The following is a 15,254-nucleotide window of genomic DNA, read 5'->3' as shown; positions in this document are numbered from 1 at the left end:
CTCTCTCTCTCTCTCTCTCTCTCTCAATGTGAACTTCTAGTCAATAAATTCTCTTGTTCCAAAAAAGACCTGTGGTTGACCATTGAGCAGGGTTTTTTTTTTCCAAAGTGAGAACCTTTGATCTGCAGCCACTTTTTGAAATGTGTCCTGCTGAAAGAGAAAATGTGGGGTTGTCCAGGAAATCTGATTATTAAACAAAACCTCAAGGTGTCTAGGAGCTTAAGGAACTGGTATTTGAGAAACACTGCTGAGAAAAGTGATGTGAACTAAAGCGTAGGTCTGAAAAAAAGAGAACCACAGAGCTCAGCTAGCACAGGCCCAGCCAAGGTGCAGTGCTAGCTAAGTATGGGTCTTTTGAAATTTAAAGAGGGAGAAATGACAGAAATTCTGTTGTTTTAGTCCTTAACTCCTTTGGGAGCAGCTACAGTGCTGGTAGGCACATTTTCCTGTGGAAAGCCTCACAGATTATTTTTTTGGGGGGTGAAGGAATAAGGCAGATAGAGCTACTTTGTAGTTTCATACTTTAGGAAATCCCTTCTTGTGGTTTAGCAAATTCTTTTTTTTTCCTTTTCCAGATTTTATTTTAAAGTTTTAAAATTACAATGACAGCAAATTTCTCCCGGCACAAGTAACACTTGTTTAAAAAAGGTGGGGGTGGGGTGGCGCAAGTGCGTGATTTTTCATATTAAAAATAAGACAGACAACTGTACAGGTTTTTTCTCCCAGCTCCTGATGTAAAGCCTAAGTAGTAGCCCTAGGTATGCATATATACAAATACACACACATGCACATAGATCTAGCTCTATAACTACGTAGCAAATTCCAAATCAACTGCACTATGTCTTACTGTCCACTCCTTGCCCCTCCCCCTCCCCTCTACATCTGCTTAAAACAAAACAAAACAAAACACAGACTCAGAAGTAAAAAGAGTTCGGGAGGTTTTTAAGCAGCTGGTGGTGGGACTGGAGCCCCACCAGACCAAGCAAAGCCACGTCTTTAGAGAAGGAACAAAACACAGAGAAATAAAAAGTCGTCCCAAGGCGATAACAATCCATCAAATTGTATGGAAAAACCCAAGTTTCAACAGGGCACACTGAGGCACTTGGCTGACTTCCCATCCTTCCCCAAAGTTTCTGCTCCCATTAAGAGACTTCGCCGACGCCACAGAGCCCCCTCCCCCATGGCAGATTTCTAGCTGACAGTGAAAATCTAGTTTCTCCAAGCAGCTGCGACTTGTCCCCCTCCTCTTCCCTAAGACAATAGGGAGGCCAGAAGGGCACGCAGACTGAGGAGAGAAGAACCTGGCCACGGACCCCCTGCGGCTCTCCCCTCTCACCCCAATAAAGATTGCGAAATTCTCACAGGGGTGCCCAACTTAAAAAACAAAACAAAACACCTTAAAGACACTCCTACAGACCTTTACAATAAACTCCTGGGCTCCCTTCTTTAGGAGGACAAACTGCTGAGCCTGTCTCTCCGTCCCCATCTTCTCTCGTAGCAACCCCCCCAACACGACACACACCCCACCCAAACCCGAACCCCATTAAGATTAACAGCGAATCAACAGAACAAAATATAGGTACATCCTCATCGTTACAGAGATGAGATTTGTTGTTGCGGTCCTTGCACAACTGGAAGGAAAAAGCAATTATTCCACAATCTCCGAGGAATCCAAAGTCTGTCTTTTATAAAGTCAGAACAAATGGGGCAGAGGGTTGCAAAGAATCAAGGAAGAAAGGAAAAAAGTATTTACAGAGTGAGAGAGTGGAGTGTCCGTAAGAAAAGGCTTCCTCATCACTTCTTCTTGCCGGCCCTTTTGGCACTGGACTTGGCTTTGGGCTTCACCGGTTTGGCCTTCTTGGGCCTGGATGCCTTGACTGGTTTGACCTTGACAACCTTGGGCTTTTTGACTTTCTTGGGTGTGGCAGCCACCTTCTTCTTGGCCTTCTTGACTGGGGTGGCTTTAGGTTTCTTGCTTGGGGCTTTGGAGGCAGCCTTCTTGGGCTTGGCTGCCTTCTTTGGTGTGGCCACCTTCTTGACCTCCTTCTTGGTCTTCTTGAAGGCCACTGCCCTCTTGGGCTCGTCGCTCTTGGCCAGCCAGAAGGAGCTGGAGGCACCCACCCCTTTGGTTTGCTTGAGGACCCCGGTGGTCACCAGGCGCTTGATGGACAACTTGATCTGGGAGTCGGAGTTCTCCCCCACCTTGTAGTGGCTCTTAATGTACTTCTGGATGGACTGGTGCGAGGAGCCAGCGCAGTTCTTCTCGGCCTGGATGGCAGCCACGATCATGTTCGAATACTTGGGGTGGTCTGTGGACTTCTTAGAGGCCTTGGCCCGCTTGGGCTTGGCCGCAGGGGCGGACGTGGAGTTCTCGGTCATGGTGGCCTGCCTGGTCCCGCTGCTGAAGGCGCCTTCCCAAGGGCCAGCCCTCAGAGGGATCTGCTCTTGGCCCTCTAGCTACCAGCCCCGTCCGGACTCGGGCCATCCGGGATGCGGGCGAGGAGCTGCTGCTGCTTCCACCGGCGCGGGTCACGGGAGGGCTCGCTGGGCCTGCTCTGCGTGGCCCAGCCCCGCCGGCCTGCTGCTCGGTCCAACCGCCTAGCTCCCGCTCTGCCTCCGCCTCCTCCACCTCCCCTTTCCCAGCTCCGCATCTGCAAATTCTTCTTTTATCAGCAGGTATCTAGTCACTAAGTGATCCACGTGGCAGTCAATGCAGGACTTCTGGCTTGTGTTCTTGGGCAGCTGCTGGGGTGTATAAAAGGCCTGATCAAAAATATTGTGAGTGTTTGAATTTAAGAAATGATTACAGTAAAACATTGATTCTCGACCTTTTTGGCATCAGGGACTGGTTTCATGGACCAAGTTTTCCAAAGAGTGCAGAGGAGGGGATGGTTTGAGGCAAATCAGAGGAGCAGGTACTTAGCTCTGCCAGGTGTCCAGTTCCCATAGGGCTCTCGCTTCCATGAAAAATCTAATGGAGCTGCTGCTCTTCATCTGAAGAAGGGACTCGGTAGTACTGTGAGCGTGGGCAAAGGCTGCAAATACCGAGGAAGCCTGGTGCTGTGCCTAAGGCCCTCTGTCCTGTGCTGGGCAGCCTGCTGCCTAAGAGGCCATGCCAGCAGTGGTGGTACCTGTGCCGGCCCTGGGTGGAGCTTGAGGACCTCTGTGAAGACACATGGCCAGGAATCTTTTTTTCTTGTTTCCAACACACACTTATCCATCATTTTCCCCACTTCCTGGAGCAGTTTTGGAAGTGCTCTTCCTTGTACACAAATGTTGTTGCATGGACACACACAGACTCACACTTTCTTGTGTGGTAGTATTTGTACTGTAGCACCACCTTTGTTTTATTTATTTATTTATTTATTTTTTCCATCAAGTATTAATATGTTAAACTTTAAGTCCCTACAAAATGTGAAGAAAAGGAAAAAAAAATTAAAAACTAAAAAAAAAATTGAAAAAACAGGAATAAACAATTACATGTTTACACAGAAATTTAGAAATCTAACCATATACAGCATTGTAACAGGACAGTCCTGTGACATTTTTTTTCTTGTCTGTTTTCATTTATTACCCTTTTTTTTTTTAAAACAAACATTTATTTGAGAGACAGTATGGCAGTAATTGGTATGACATGACAAGCAGTACATATTTAGAAGGCCAGAATGACAGGCATTCCAAGCATGGCCCTAGTATTACACACTGCCATCTTCAGCACAGTTGCTTAGTTCACAGGTATCAGCATATATAGTTAGTCAGGGTGAGAATCCTACCAACTAACTGCTAGTTTCAAAAACCTGGTGAAGATTCTCAGGATCATTGCCTTAGCCATCTTATATTACTCAGATATAAAGAATGATAAACTCGAATCCTTTATATTGAAGTGGATGCCACTTGAAGATATACTCATAAATGAAATAAACCAGACCTACCTGTGTAAATATCAGATAGTCTCCCTAGTGTAAGAACTCAAAGGAAGAAATAAAAATAGAAAGTTATAACACAATTAAAAGGAAAGCGAGAACTTAAGAATTAGACAGTGAAGAGAAGGCAAGGAGAAAAGCTAGGAAACATGACAGGGACAGAGCCATACATTTACATGTTGTTATTATTATTTTTAAACATGAACAAGTTTATTTAGCTCACAGTTTGTAGAGGTTTCAGTACATAACTGGCGGGCTCCACGGCAAAGCAGCACATAGAGGGGGCGTCACAGGGGAGAAACAGTTCATTGCAGGCTGAAGACAGCAAAATTAAGTAAGCAAGAGAGTAACACAAGGAGCCTCTTTCTGTCTTTTACGTTGTATCACATGTCCTAGGTCCAGCCGCTTCTGAAAAAGCCCCATTATGACCACATGAGGCTTCCGTGGTGGCATCTAACCACAAGCCATAAAAATGACTAAACTTACTTATAGTATGTCCCTAACACTGAATGAATAATCATTTGGCATTCCAGGTTGGTGTGTGTGTGTGTGTGTGTGTGTGTGTGTGTGACCACCTTTGTTTTAACCCAGCATCAAATTAACTGCATTCGGCATCAAATTCACATTCAGATCCAGAGTCATTTGACAAGTTAGTGTCTAGGCCAGTATGTGGGTTAACCCCGTGGCCTTTCCTGAGAAAAAAATACCAAGTGCTTTAGACGTTTGTGTTAATGAGCATTGGGAGGCAGTCAGCTCTTATTTCTGTTTTGATTCCAGTCAACATCATTGATCTTCACCCAGTGATCTGTGTGACCTATGTCCACATAGGTCAGAGATCAACAGTGGGACAGAAGAGGTAGAGGAAAGATTGGGGAAGCAATTTGTAATTTATCAGATATCTAAAAATAGTGGGGTCACCTAATTAAAAAAAAACACACACACACACATAGAAAAAATGCTGTGCCGTAGAGTTTGTTAATATTGGATAAGTGGGATAGAGTATTTCTTCAAATGGATTTTGTGCTTTAAAAAATTATAATTGATACCATGATACATTTCATTCACATTTCTGAGTTCCTTTTTAACTTTTAAAAAATTTATTTATTTATTTGGTACAGGGTCTTGCTATGCAGCTTGGCCTCATCGGGACTCTCTTGTCTCAGTGTCACCAGTGCTGGGATCATCGGTGTGCACCACCATGCCTGGTTTCGGTGTCAGGCACGCTGCACTTGGGATCCCGGGACCAGCATGGCATGCAGTAGTGGGGATCAAACCCAGGTCCTTGCACTTGCCAGGCAGGCACTTAGACCACTGAGCTATCTCCCCAGCCCCTGAATTCCCTTTCTCTGGATGAAAAAATTGAAAACGATTTAGAAGCTTCTGATGAGTAGAAAATAGGCCTCATTTTTTCCCAGCACATGTAGTATTTTGCCCGTGGTGCATCACCGAGGTTGGCAGCTGTCCTGGGAATATCTTGGTTTTAGTGCTGAAACTGCCCATGTCACTGGAAATTGCTCAGTTGTGGGTATACCAGTATAGCTGGTTACTGTAAATTCATCCATAATCAACTTGATTGGACAGATGTGTTCTAATGTGCTATTTAATTCGCTTAGATAGTTTGTTCTTTGATGGAAATTTATAGATTTGTCTGTATGATATATATATATATATATATATATATATATATATATATATTATAATAAAAGTACAAAGTTCTAAAATGAGCCTGTATGTTTGCTTAATAGACCTAGAACTTGAGTGCTGGAAGGGTCGTTAACTTTTTTATCCAGCACTGACTTTCATGATGAGGTAGCTGAGGCTTAGAAAATATAGTTTACTTATTGCCTATGACCATCCAGTAAGTTACAGTGTGATCCAGGATGTGGACCCAGGCCCTCTTACTCTTAATCATATACCTTTTCTATGTGTCCAGTGTGTCTGAAAGTGCCTTCTCCTTCTCCTTCTCCTTCTCCTTCTCCTTCTCCTTCTCTTTCTCCTTCTCCTTCTCCCCCTCCCCCTCCCCTTCCCCTTTTTCTCTCTCTCCCCTCCCCCTCCCTTCCCTTCCCCCTCCCTCTCCCGCCTCTTTTTCTTTACTGGTACTGGTACTTGAGCCCAGAGCTTCTGCAATAAATTACATTTTCAGTATTTTAAAAATATATGTCCAAGGTCACTTTGAAATTACAACCTGCCTGATTTCAGCCTCCCAGGTAGCTGGAATAAAGGCATGTGTTGATTTGCATGGAAAACCAAGCCGTCCAGTCCCACAGCTCATTCACTTGGTCCATACTCCATCAGGTGCTCCCTGGCCCTCCCATGCATGTGATGATGAACTAATATTGGGGAACACCACCAGGCCTTCTTCCCCATGGGGAGGCTGTCTCTGCTCACAGCCACAAACACTGTTTTGTCCTCAAAGAGGAGGAGGTTAACAAATGTGTATATTTCTGTGAAGTGGTGCTGTGGTCTTGTTATTTGAATTAATATTTCCAATTAATAGTTTAGCTTGAAATAATAAGCAGAAAACAGCATTTGCTGATTGCCTTCTGCTGAAGATGAGCACATAAATGTTGTATGTTTCTTCCTCTGAAAGACTGGTAGTACCATCTTAAGCCTATATTTTATTTATAGATTAAGCTCAAAAATTCTGAAACCAGCTTGCACATCTTTCATCTGTTCTGTAGTAATTGCTTCCATCAAATCAGAAAAAAAAAACCCAAACCAAACAAACCTGAAAACAGAATCTTAAATTTAGCATGAAAAATCCTGAATTCAAGCCAATATCTTCATTGAGACATGTCGCTGCTGATGACTTTGTTAAAGTTAGGGCATTCTTCCAGGTGAATTACAGCATTAAGAGAGCACCTTGCTCTCAGAAACATTGAGCACATCTAAAGATTCATCTAGAAAGGATAGGGAGCCTTTCTTGGTCCTTGTCTCAATCTGGGAAGTTTATATTTGTAATCCCATTGATAAGTTACTGGAATCCCATCAAGTGAATTCTAATCTACCACTTCCAGTGCAACCCACCATGAGAATAAAGATACTAAAACATATTTATAGTTGTGGGGAGCCCAGGAGTCCTAAGTCCAGCCTCCGTAATGGCTGTTCGGAACACAGCCTGGACCTGGGGCCAAACCCAGCTTTTATTCAGTCTTGAAGGAGGAGTGGCTTGAGGATGGGAATGGTAGGAAGTCAGTGAGTGCTGTGAGCTGGGCTAGGTAGGAGGCCTGCATTCATCCCTGCAATACTCAGAGAAGGATCTGTGGAGAGTAATCTGCATTGCACAGGTGAGATAGTATATAATGTTTTGGGGTCTGGTGCTTCAGCTCTGATGTGTGATCTTTTAAGTCCCAGGAAGTCATAGCCTCTATCTTGTGGCTTGATACCAGCCAACAGTGTGGAATACTGGCTCTTCTCCTGTCTTGACCTGGCTCATAGTAAAGAGCAGTGTGTGTGTGGGGGGGTGTTACCGGGGAAACATGCCTCCCATCTACCATTAGCACCTTGGCTAGACCAATATGCATTTGCATTGCTTAAAGCCAATTGAAGGGATAAGGAAAAGTCCTAGCCAGCTCTGTACCTATCAATACATAGAAATAAGATTAGACACAGACAAAATGGAGATAGTTGCTCTTCTTTCAAGGAGAGTTGCTTAGGTGGTCTTCCATAAGAAAGACTCAGTGTTGCTCAGTTGAGGGGTATATAATTAGGGAAATTTTCTGAGGTCTAATTTAGTTTCCTTGACTGAGTGAATCAGTGGAAACATTTTGGCCTGTTACATCTTTCTTCCCACTTGAAAGAAGAAGCCCTGTAAATCAGTAATATTTCATGTACCAGGATGATTAAGGCATTGAAAAGAATTTTAATTGTATCAGTGTCTGCTTCATTTGATAGCGTAAGAATGCTCACTGACAGATCCAGGTGCTGTGATCTCTGTGGAATTATACAGTGATAGCTGGTTTTGGCTTGGGTGGCCGAAGGAAGCTGCAGCTCAGAGCTTCTAGAAGAGAGTGGTGTGGAGTGGGTCGGTGTTGGCCAAGGTCAGCTCACCTGAGCGAATCAGTCTTTCTAAAAAATCATCTGACCTGCCTGGCTGTGGGCCTGCACATGGCCACTTGCACTGTGACCGGACCCTTCATTACTACCTGTCTCTTCTTCTTCAAGGGGATCATCCAGGACGGGAAGATCATCTTTATGCCGAATGGATACATAACGCAGTGTCCCAACCTGAACCGCAGTAAGTGGTACCTTAAGGCGTTGGAGAGTTTTACAGAACATGTTCATGATATTAGAGGAACATGGCTAGGAAGGCATGCGTAGAAGGCCACGCTGCTTTCTGAGGCGGGGAGGGTCCCAGGAGAAAACTCATTATCTGTGTGGCATGCTTCTGCACCTGGAAATTTTAAAAAGATTTTCCTATGCACAAAATCTAAACTTGAAGGCAGGAAAAGGGATGTGTTAACAGGTTTTGTTTTGTAAAACAGATACGTTCAATTATATACATATGTGTGTCTTAAATTGTTACTGTTTTACAAAACTGTTCTTTAAACTTTTGGACTTGGATATGAGCTCACTTTTTCTCTCTTATGATATTTTATATTTTTCTCATCACCTTTCTGTCAAAATGATACTTTAAGAAAAATATCCAGAAAGGAACTCCTCTCTGACTTTACCAAAATTTTAACTAAAGAGCCAAAACTGTTCTATACTATCAAATAAGTGTTTTAAAATTTTCTTTCTTACCTTAGCACAAGATCAATGTATATATTTTATATTTTCTTTATTGAGCTTGCCCTACCTGCAGCGATTTCTTAAGCCTGGTGCAAGGAATAATGGATTTACAAGAGCTTTTGGCCAAGATGACTGCAAAAGTAGGTATCTAAATTTCACTTGTGATGTTTCATTTCTTTCTCTGTCATATCAAGAATTTAGAGTGATATGTTATAATGGAAATGTTTTTAGCCTTGGCACCTGCAATATGTCATGACAAGTGCGTTCTTTTCTCCCCTGAAATGGGACCATTCCTACTAAGCATAACCATTCAGACCTTTGACACCATTAGGCTGCATCTAAATGTTGTTCTTGAAAAATATGTGGAAGCAAGAGGCAATATATATTACTGTAGGTTTCCTGTGTTACTGGGAGTGGGAAAAGAATTTGCCCAGTGGTCAATAAGCTAGTAACTCGGTGAGATGACAGGCGGTCAGAGCCGCTGCTGCTCACAAGTGAGTGCAATTTGGACGTAAGGGTTATTGTCAAAAATCAAGAGGAGGCAAAACAGCTGTTGTTAGGAACAGATGACTGTCACCGGAAGACCTGACCTCTGCTTTGTTTCAGGACTGAGTTCATGTTAAAGAAGGAAGAAGTGATCTGTGCCTTAGACACTTTCCATTTTCAGGATTCTGCCTTTTTTCTTCCTCTCCGTTGTTCATGGAACCAACATTTTGTGAGAGGCTTCTATTTGCCAGGCGCTGGGACAGGCTTGGAGTTATGATGATGAGTAAGAGATGACTTCTGCCTCAGAAATGTCCACGTGGAGGGGCTGAGACAAAATTTAAGCAATTAGAAACCTTAGTATCTATTCATAAATGTAGACTTGTGATGAAATCCCCAAGCCTTAGTGCAGAAAGGCACTGAAAAAGAGAGAAGATGAGGGTACCCCTGTTATGATACCAATTAGCTATGAATATGAGTTTGACCTGGGGTGCAGAGAGAATTGGGTAGAGCCCGAGAGACCTTATATTTCGCAGAAGCAAGAATTGTAATAATGTTGAAGATGATACATTTGTTCTCTTCTACCTGTGGCTATGACTGCTGCTGCCTTCAGGCATGGCAGATCTACTTGGTGGGAAGCTAAGTGGTTGGGTGAGAGGCTGCAACTTGGCTCCACAGGCTGTGTTAGTGGAGACCTTGTTTCTCTATCAAACTCAAATTTTGGCCAACCCGAGTCCACCCCCGTCTGGAAAACAGAAATAGCACACGGAGGCTGTTTTTGCGAAGAGGAAGATTGAGTCAGAAGTTTGAGTCGCAGCTCAGGCCTTCACTTCACAGAGCAGTAGCAATGCGAGGCGCAGGAGGCATCGGCTGTGCCCGCCTGTGGCACACGGAGGCTTGATTGTCTAGAGAGGCTTGATCTCAATATTGTTAATTAGACTTCAGCGTGCCACTAAGTGTTTGAAACGAGATCTGTGGTACTCAGCCTCAGGAGACTGTCGGCGTCCACTCTCTGGCTCTGAGGACGCCTTTTCTTTTTCATTGCAGGGCATGATAGCTATAAGTGATCCAGGAGCCGCAGTGAGCTCTGTCCTCAAAGCTTTATACTATAAAGTGGACATGGGGGAGGGGTAGAAAGTATTTAATTGTGGGAAACAGCGAGCAGAAGACGGTTTAATCTGCCTCCTGAATCCCACCCTTCCTGGCATTTTGGCAAACTTGTAAGTCTGTTCCTTCCAAACTATAAGAGAATTATAATTCTACAATAGAGTACTTCCATTTTCACTGCATAATGTATAATCTGTGATAATCCTCAGAATGAATTGTTAAAATATTTTTTCTATAAATGGCCAGCTAGTAAATACTGGGCTTTTTCATTCAAGAAGCAAAATTCAACTATATATGTATATAACTTAAATGATTTTTAAATAATAATCAGTGAAAACATAATCACTGAAAAGTATATAAACTATTCTTAGCTCATACAATGTCAGAAAAACAAGTGATAGGCCAGGCTTGGCCTGTGAGTTTTAGTTTGTCCATTTTTTGACCTAGAAGTTATAAAGACACTCAAATGAGGTGATAATTATTGAACATCTTTGTATGTGTAAGTTCCAATACTTAAGCAGTTTAAATCAATTCTCATAGTAATCTTGGAAGCTAGGTTTATTGTCCTATTGAGAAGACTGGAGTCCAGAAAGGGAGCTTTGTGTAAGGTGATAGATGGTAGAGCTGGGACCTGAGCTCAGGTCCTTAGCTTCTGACAACTAACACAACTGAGAAGGTTTATGGTTGGAAAGAAGAGGGGTTGGAGAGGGAGCTAAAGTATATAAAGAGGGAATAACTGGTAGGGAGAAGGAGGTGGCTGCTGCTAGCAAGAGGCTAGGGCACAGAAAGAGGGGTGGGCTCACAAAGAAAGGGAAAGAGGAATGCCTGCTGGAGGGCTTCATGGGGCTGAGCGAGAGTTTAGATGACACCTTTGGGAGGGAGTGTAGAGCCTGCAGCAGCTCATGAGGAGGAGGGGCTCAGGAACGAGGCCTTTTAGCTTCCCTTTTGTCTATGTTTGGCTTGTTTGCCTTGGAAAGTAGTGGGAACTCTGAAGCCCTGGGTCACATTGGGTGTGCTCTTGCCAGAACCCCTTGGGAACACCACACACTACATTGTCTGACTCTGAAGAATGAGTCCCCAGACCTAGGCTACGCCAGGAGAATTCTCAGGAAAGAATTCTTGAGAATTTTGAGCCCTCCTGCCCCCTCTAGCCAGTACTCTGGCCTGAACAGAAATGTACTTTCAGTGCTTTGCTGTACAAGGCTGATTCCTTTGTGTTCATTCTAAAGCAGGCTGCATAGCCTGTTGGGCCCCCACCTTCCTGTAGGAGCATCTTGGAAGACTAAGTCTTGGGCTGATCTCTTCCGACCTTGTTCCTTATACCTGTGCAGTCTTCAAGCTAGACCTTATGGGCAGAAACCTGCAGGACTTAGGTTGTCTTTGGTGTTTGCTTGGCTCTTGAGATCTCTGCTATCACTTTGTTGTGTCATTTTTCCTTCTGTGTCAGCTCTGTGATGATTTTTGGAAGTTTCTGTTTGTATATTGGATATGGCATTTTGGTCAGTTTATTCAGTAGCATACTTCCGGTGTCTATTCTGCCATCTTGGCGGAAGCAGAAGTGCAATCACTCCTTGGATGGATTGAAGGAGATGGAGTTGGAGATGTGAGGCACACTGAAAGCAAAACATGGTTTCCTGATGGACAGGAAACTCTGTGGCTCCTGGTCCATCTGGACCCAGGTTCTGCTGTTAGTTCAGTAATCCTATTGAGGCAAGATGGTGTTTCTGGGCTTAGAGCTAGGTTTTGGAAGTTTAGTCAAGTTTGGTCCAGTAGCCTTGATTGAGATAGGCAGTGGGCTTTGGAGTCAGACTGATCTGATTCTGAGACACTTTTTGTTATTTATTTTTTAAAATGTTTCAGCGTTGAGCACATTGGATTGGTAGCTGCTGCCTCCCTGTATAGGGAATGGTGATAACCATTACCCCTGGGACCGGGCACATGACTTTGGGTACAGGACTCATGCTGGCCATTCTGCAGTGGGTGGCTGTTGGTATTTATGGGACTGAACCAAGTAAAACAAAAGGGTGACCACGAGGGAAAGATGGTCCCAAGACAGTGCACCCTTTTCTGGTGTCCTGGTGTCCCAAAGACTGGCAGAGGCTGCAGATGGCTGCCCAGGCTTGGTCCAGAGCAGGTGCTGAGAAGGCTTAGAAGCCCTCAGGCTTGTGTCGGAGTGGACATCCTGTTGTGCCGGTGAGAAAGCGCAGGGCACAGGCTGCCCAGGGGCTGGTAGCTAGAATCACATCAGGCCTGACAGATCGAAGCTGAGCATGGCGGCACACACTTGCGATCCCAGAGCTCCAGAGGCTGAGGCAGGACATCTGCTTGGAGTTCCAGGCCAGCTTGAACTGCATGGTGAACCCTATCTCAAAAAGACACAAAACAAAACAGTAACAGGAACAGCAGATCAGCCCAGGAGTATGTCTAGAGTGGCCCACTCTCCCTTTCTGCCTGTGAGGGTTCGGGATGTTGGCTTTTAGTCACTTATGTTCCAGTGACAGAGGTGAGGCTAGGTAAGAAGTCCTTCAAGAAAGCCTGACATTCTGACAAAAATCATGCTTCTTCAATGCTGAGAAGGTGCAGGGCCATTTCCTAAAGTAATAGTGCCCTTTGTTGTTGTGTTACCTGACACTTTAATTCCCAGGAGCCCACTGCTGCCCAGGCTCCCTCTGACATTGCCTCAGGCAGTGTTGAGGTTGCCAGCCTGGGCCCCTGCTAGGTGGGTGTGTTGGCAGTGCGTTTGGTCAGGTCCCACTCTTGAGCCCGTCTGTGTTGCAGTGGCATTCTACCCTCAAACTCAGAAGGAAAAGACATGAGAGGCTGGAAAAGTTTAAATAGTTGTGTGTAAATCTTCAGTAGCTCGAAGAAGCACTTGGAGAGGCATTTCAGGCTTCACGTGGTTATCTTGAAATTTCCGTCATTCTGAAGGTTCAGTAATGATTGTTCAATTAAACTTAAAGGTTTAACAACAACAACAACAACAACAAAACAGAAACAGCAACAGCAAGATTTTCCCTTCTGTGCAGCAAACACAAAATAAAGAGTATTCCAAAAGAAGAACAGCTTTTTTCTGTGTGACTAACATACTCAGATGTCTGTGTTGACCTTTTACGGTGCAAGGCCCGCTCTGTCTATTGTTCAGTGTGGATGAAGAATAAGGGATTCAGTCCATGGCTACATAGATAAATACAGGAACAAAGGTACACAGGATAGAGATGGAGGTCTGGTACTGCATCTGCTCTGGATCTGCCAGTCTTCTCCGACAATGGCAGGTAGTACAGAAATAGCTTGTGCAAATGAATTTGTATAAAGTCAGCGCACCAGTGCCACTGGCAGAAAATGCAATTCATTTTTTGATTCAAAGTTGCTTTTCTCTATTACTGTTATAGGATTAACAGAGGAAAGGGAAGATAAGATTCCATATTAAATTCCTTTGAAAAATTAGTGTTCTGCCTTAATGTCTTTTTGTCATGGTATCTGTCTGACATGGTCGTTACTACCTAGATCAGGACTTTACAGTGTTGTCAAAATGGCTAAATATGTGTAAAATAAAAATAAAAGATCCGAAGAGAGACAAACACCCTTTAATTTATTTATTTTTCTTTTTTTATTTAGAATGTGAAAACTGAAATTTTCCTTAGGAATTGAGCTTGTAGATAAACATAGCTCAGTGTTGATGGAGCAGTATTAATTGCCAGTATTCACCTTAGGGAAGTGCCTAGGTTTGGAGGATTAATAAGCATTGCCTTTCTAATCAGTTATTCTTTATGATGTTTCCTTCTTGAAGTGAAATGGGTCCCAGAGTTGTTCCAGGTTTTCAGGATAGGTAGGGATTCTTCTCTCCCGAACAGATATACAATTCTGAGCCACTTTTAGGAGGTATGGAGATCTAGTTTAGCTTCATTTTGTTCAATCCTCAGTGAGGTCATAACCTTACCTAGGACTACTAAGGCTTCTAGCGATGAAATAAAGATAATCAGGCATACGTTGCAATTTCCTTTTTATTATGTCCAGCCTATATGTGGTTCGGTCACTTAACCTTGCTGAAGTCTGGGCAGCATATTTCATGTGTGTTTCCTAAAGAACCCCCGAAGATCTCAGTTATCACAGATTATAGAAACTCTATAATTGGGCTGGAGCTTTAAATGACACATGAACTTCGGGAAGATCATTCATTTTAAAGGGAATCATAGGAAGCTGCTGATTCTTCAGGTAGACAACCCTTAGCTCTTGGGGGTGGTGGTGGTCATGAATTGTGTGCTTTGTCGCGGATGTTATTTTCTCTGTCTTTGCTGCCACCCAGAAAAGGCAGGAAAAGGGCAAGTTTTTGTGAAATTGTCCAAAAGCTTGGAGGAAGAGGATGAAATGAGTGACACATCCGAAAGTTAAAATTCCGCATGGAGCGAAGCACTGTTATGAATAATGCACAGGAGCACACAGAGCAGGAAACGCTATCTCACCTCAAAAGGGGTGGAGTCATCGTTCCTGAGGTTCAACTGTCATAGCTAAAATAGGGGCTCAAAATGGTCTTCGTGGGATCTGAGATGAAATTGATTTCCTATTCATGGGAAAAGGATTCAAGACATGGGTGCGTAAAGTGTGATTGAGAAGGAAAAGAGAAGCTACAAGATGAATTGTTAGGGGATGGAATTTGTTTTCGAATCATGGCAGTCTGATGTCAGAGAAAGGAGAGAAAAGTGATATTGCTCTTGGGCTGAATTACTCTTTAGCATGTCTATGGCAACATAGAGGCCAAAAAGCTATCTATATTCAGGCTTCTTTGTATTATATTTTTCTTTTTGCCTGGCTTTGTGGATTGAACCCAGGGCCTTGTACTTGTGGGGGAGCGCTCTACTGAAGCACAACCCAAATCATGTACTGTGTTTCTGAATACATATTGATGCAGGCTGGGGAAAATCAATCAGGAGAGATGATTGGAGCACATTCTAAGGCACTGTCACAGAAATCTGGTCATGCTGAATGTGGTTAGGCAGCACCCTGATGCCAGGA

The 15,254-nt window shown here is 43.7% G+C and overlaps 2 protein-coding genes across 2 annotated transcripts in view; one reads left to right on the top strand and one right to left on the bottom strand.

Moving 5' to 3' along the window:
• Nell1 (neural EGFL like 1) overlaps positions 1-15,254 on the top strand; it is a 990,534-nt gene that overhangs the window by 245,685 nt on the left and 729,595 nt on the right. The window contains exons 8-9 of the mRNA XM_004642698.1: positions 8,088-8,160; positions 8,712-8,794. Coding sequence (XP_004642755.1) covers positions 8,088-8,160; positions 8,712-8,794 — 156 coding nt within the window. The remainder of the gene's footprint in view (positions 1-8,087; positions 8,161-8,711; positions 8,795-15,254) is intronic.
• LOC101567152 (histone H1.0-like) lies at positions 1,720-2,605 on the bottom strand. The gene has a single exon (XM_004642686.2). The coding sequence runs from the start codon at positions 2,377-2,379 to the stop codon at positions 1,795-1,797; it is 585 nt and encodes a 194-aa protein (XP_004642743.1). The 5' UTR covers positions 2,380-2,605; the 3' UTR covers positions 1,720-1,794.

This window comes from Octodon degus, unplaced genomic scaffold (genome assembly GCF_000260255.1).
Source record: "Octodon degus isolate 3935 unplaced genomic scaffold, OctDeg1.0 scaffold00159, whole genome shotgun sequence".
In the NCBI taxonomy this organism is placed as follows: Eukaryota; Metazoa; Chordata; class Mammalia; order Rodentia; family Octodontidae; genus Octodon; species Octodon degus.
Note: the sequence above shows the minus strand (reverse complement) of the source record. Positions and strands in the feature narration are given on the sequence as shown.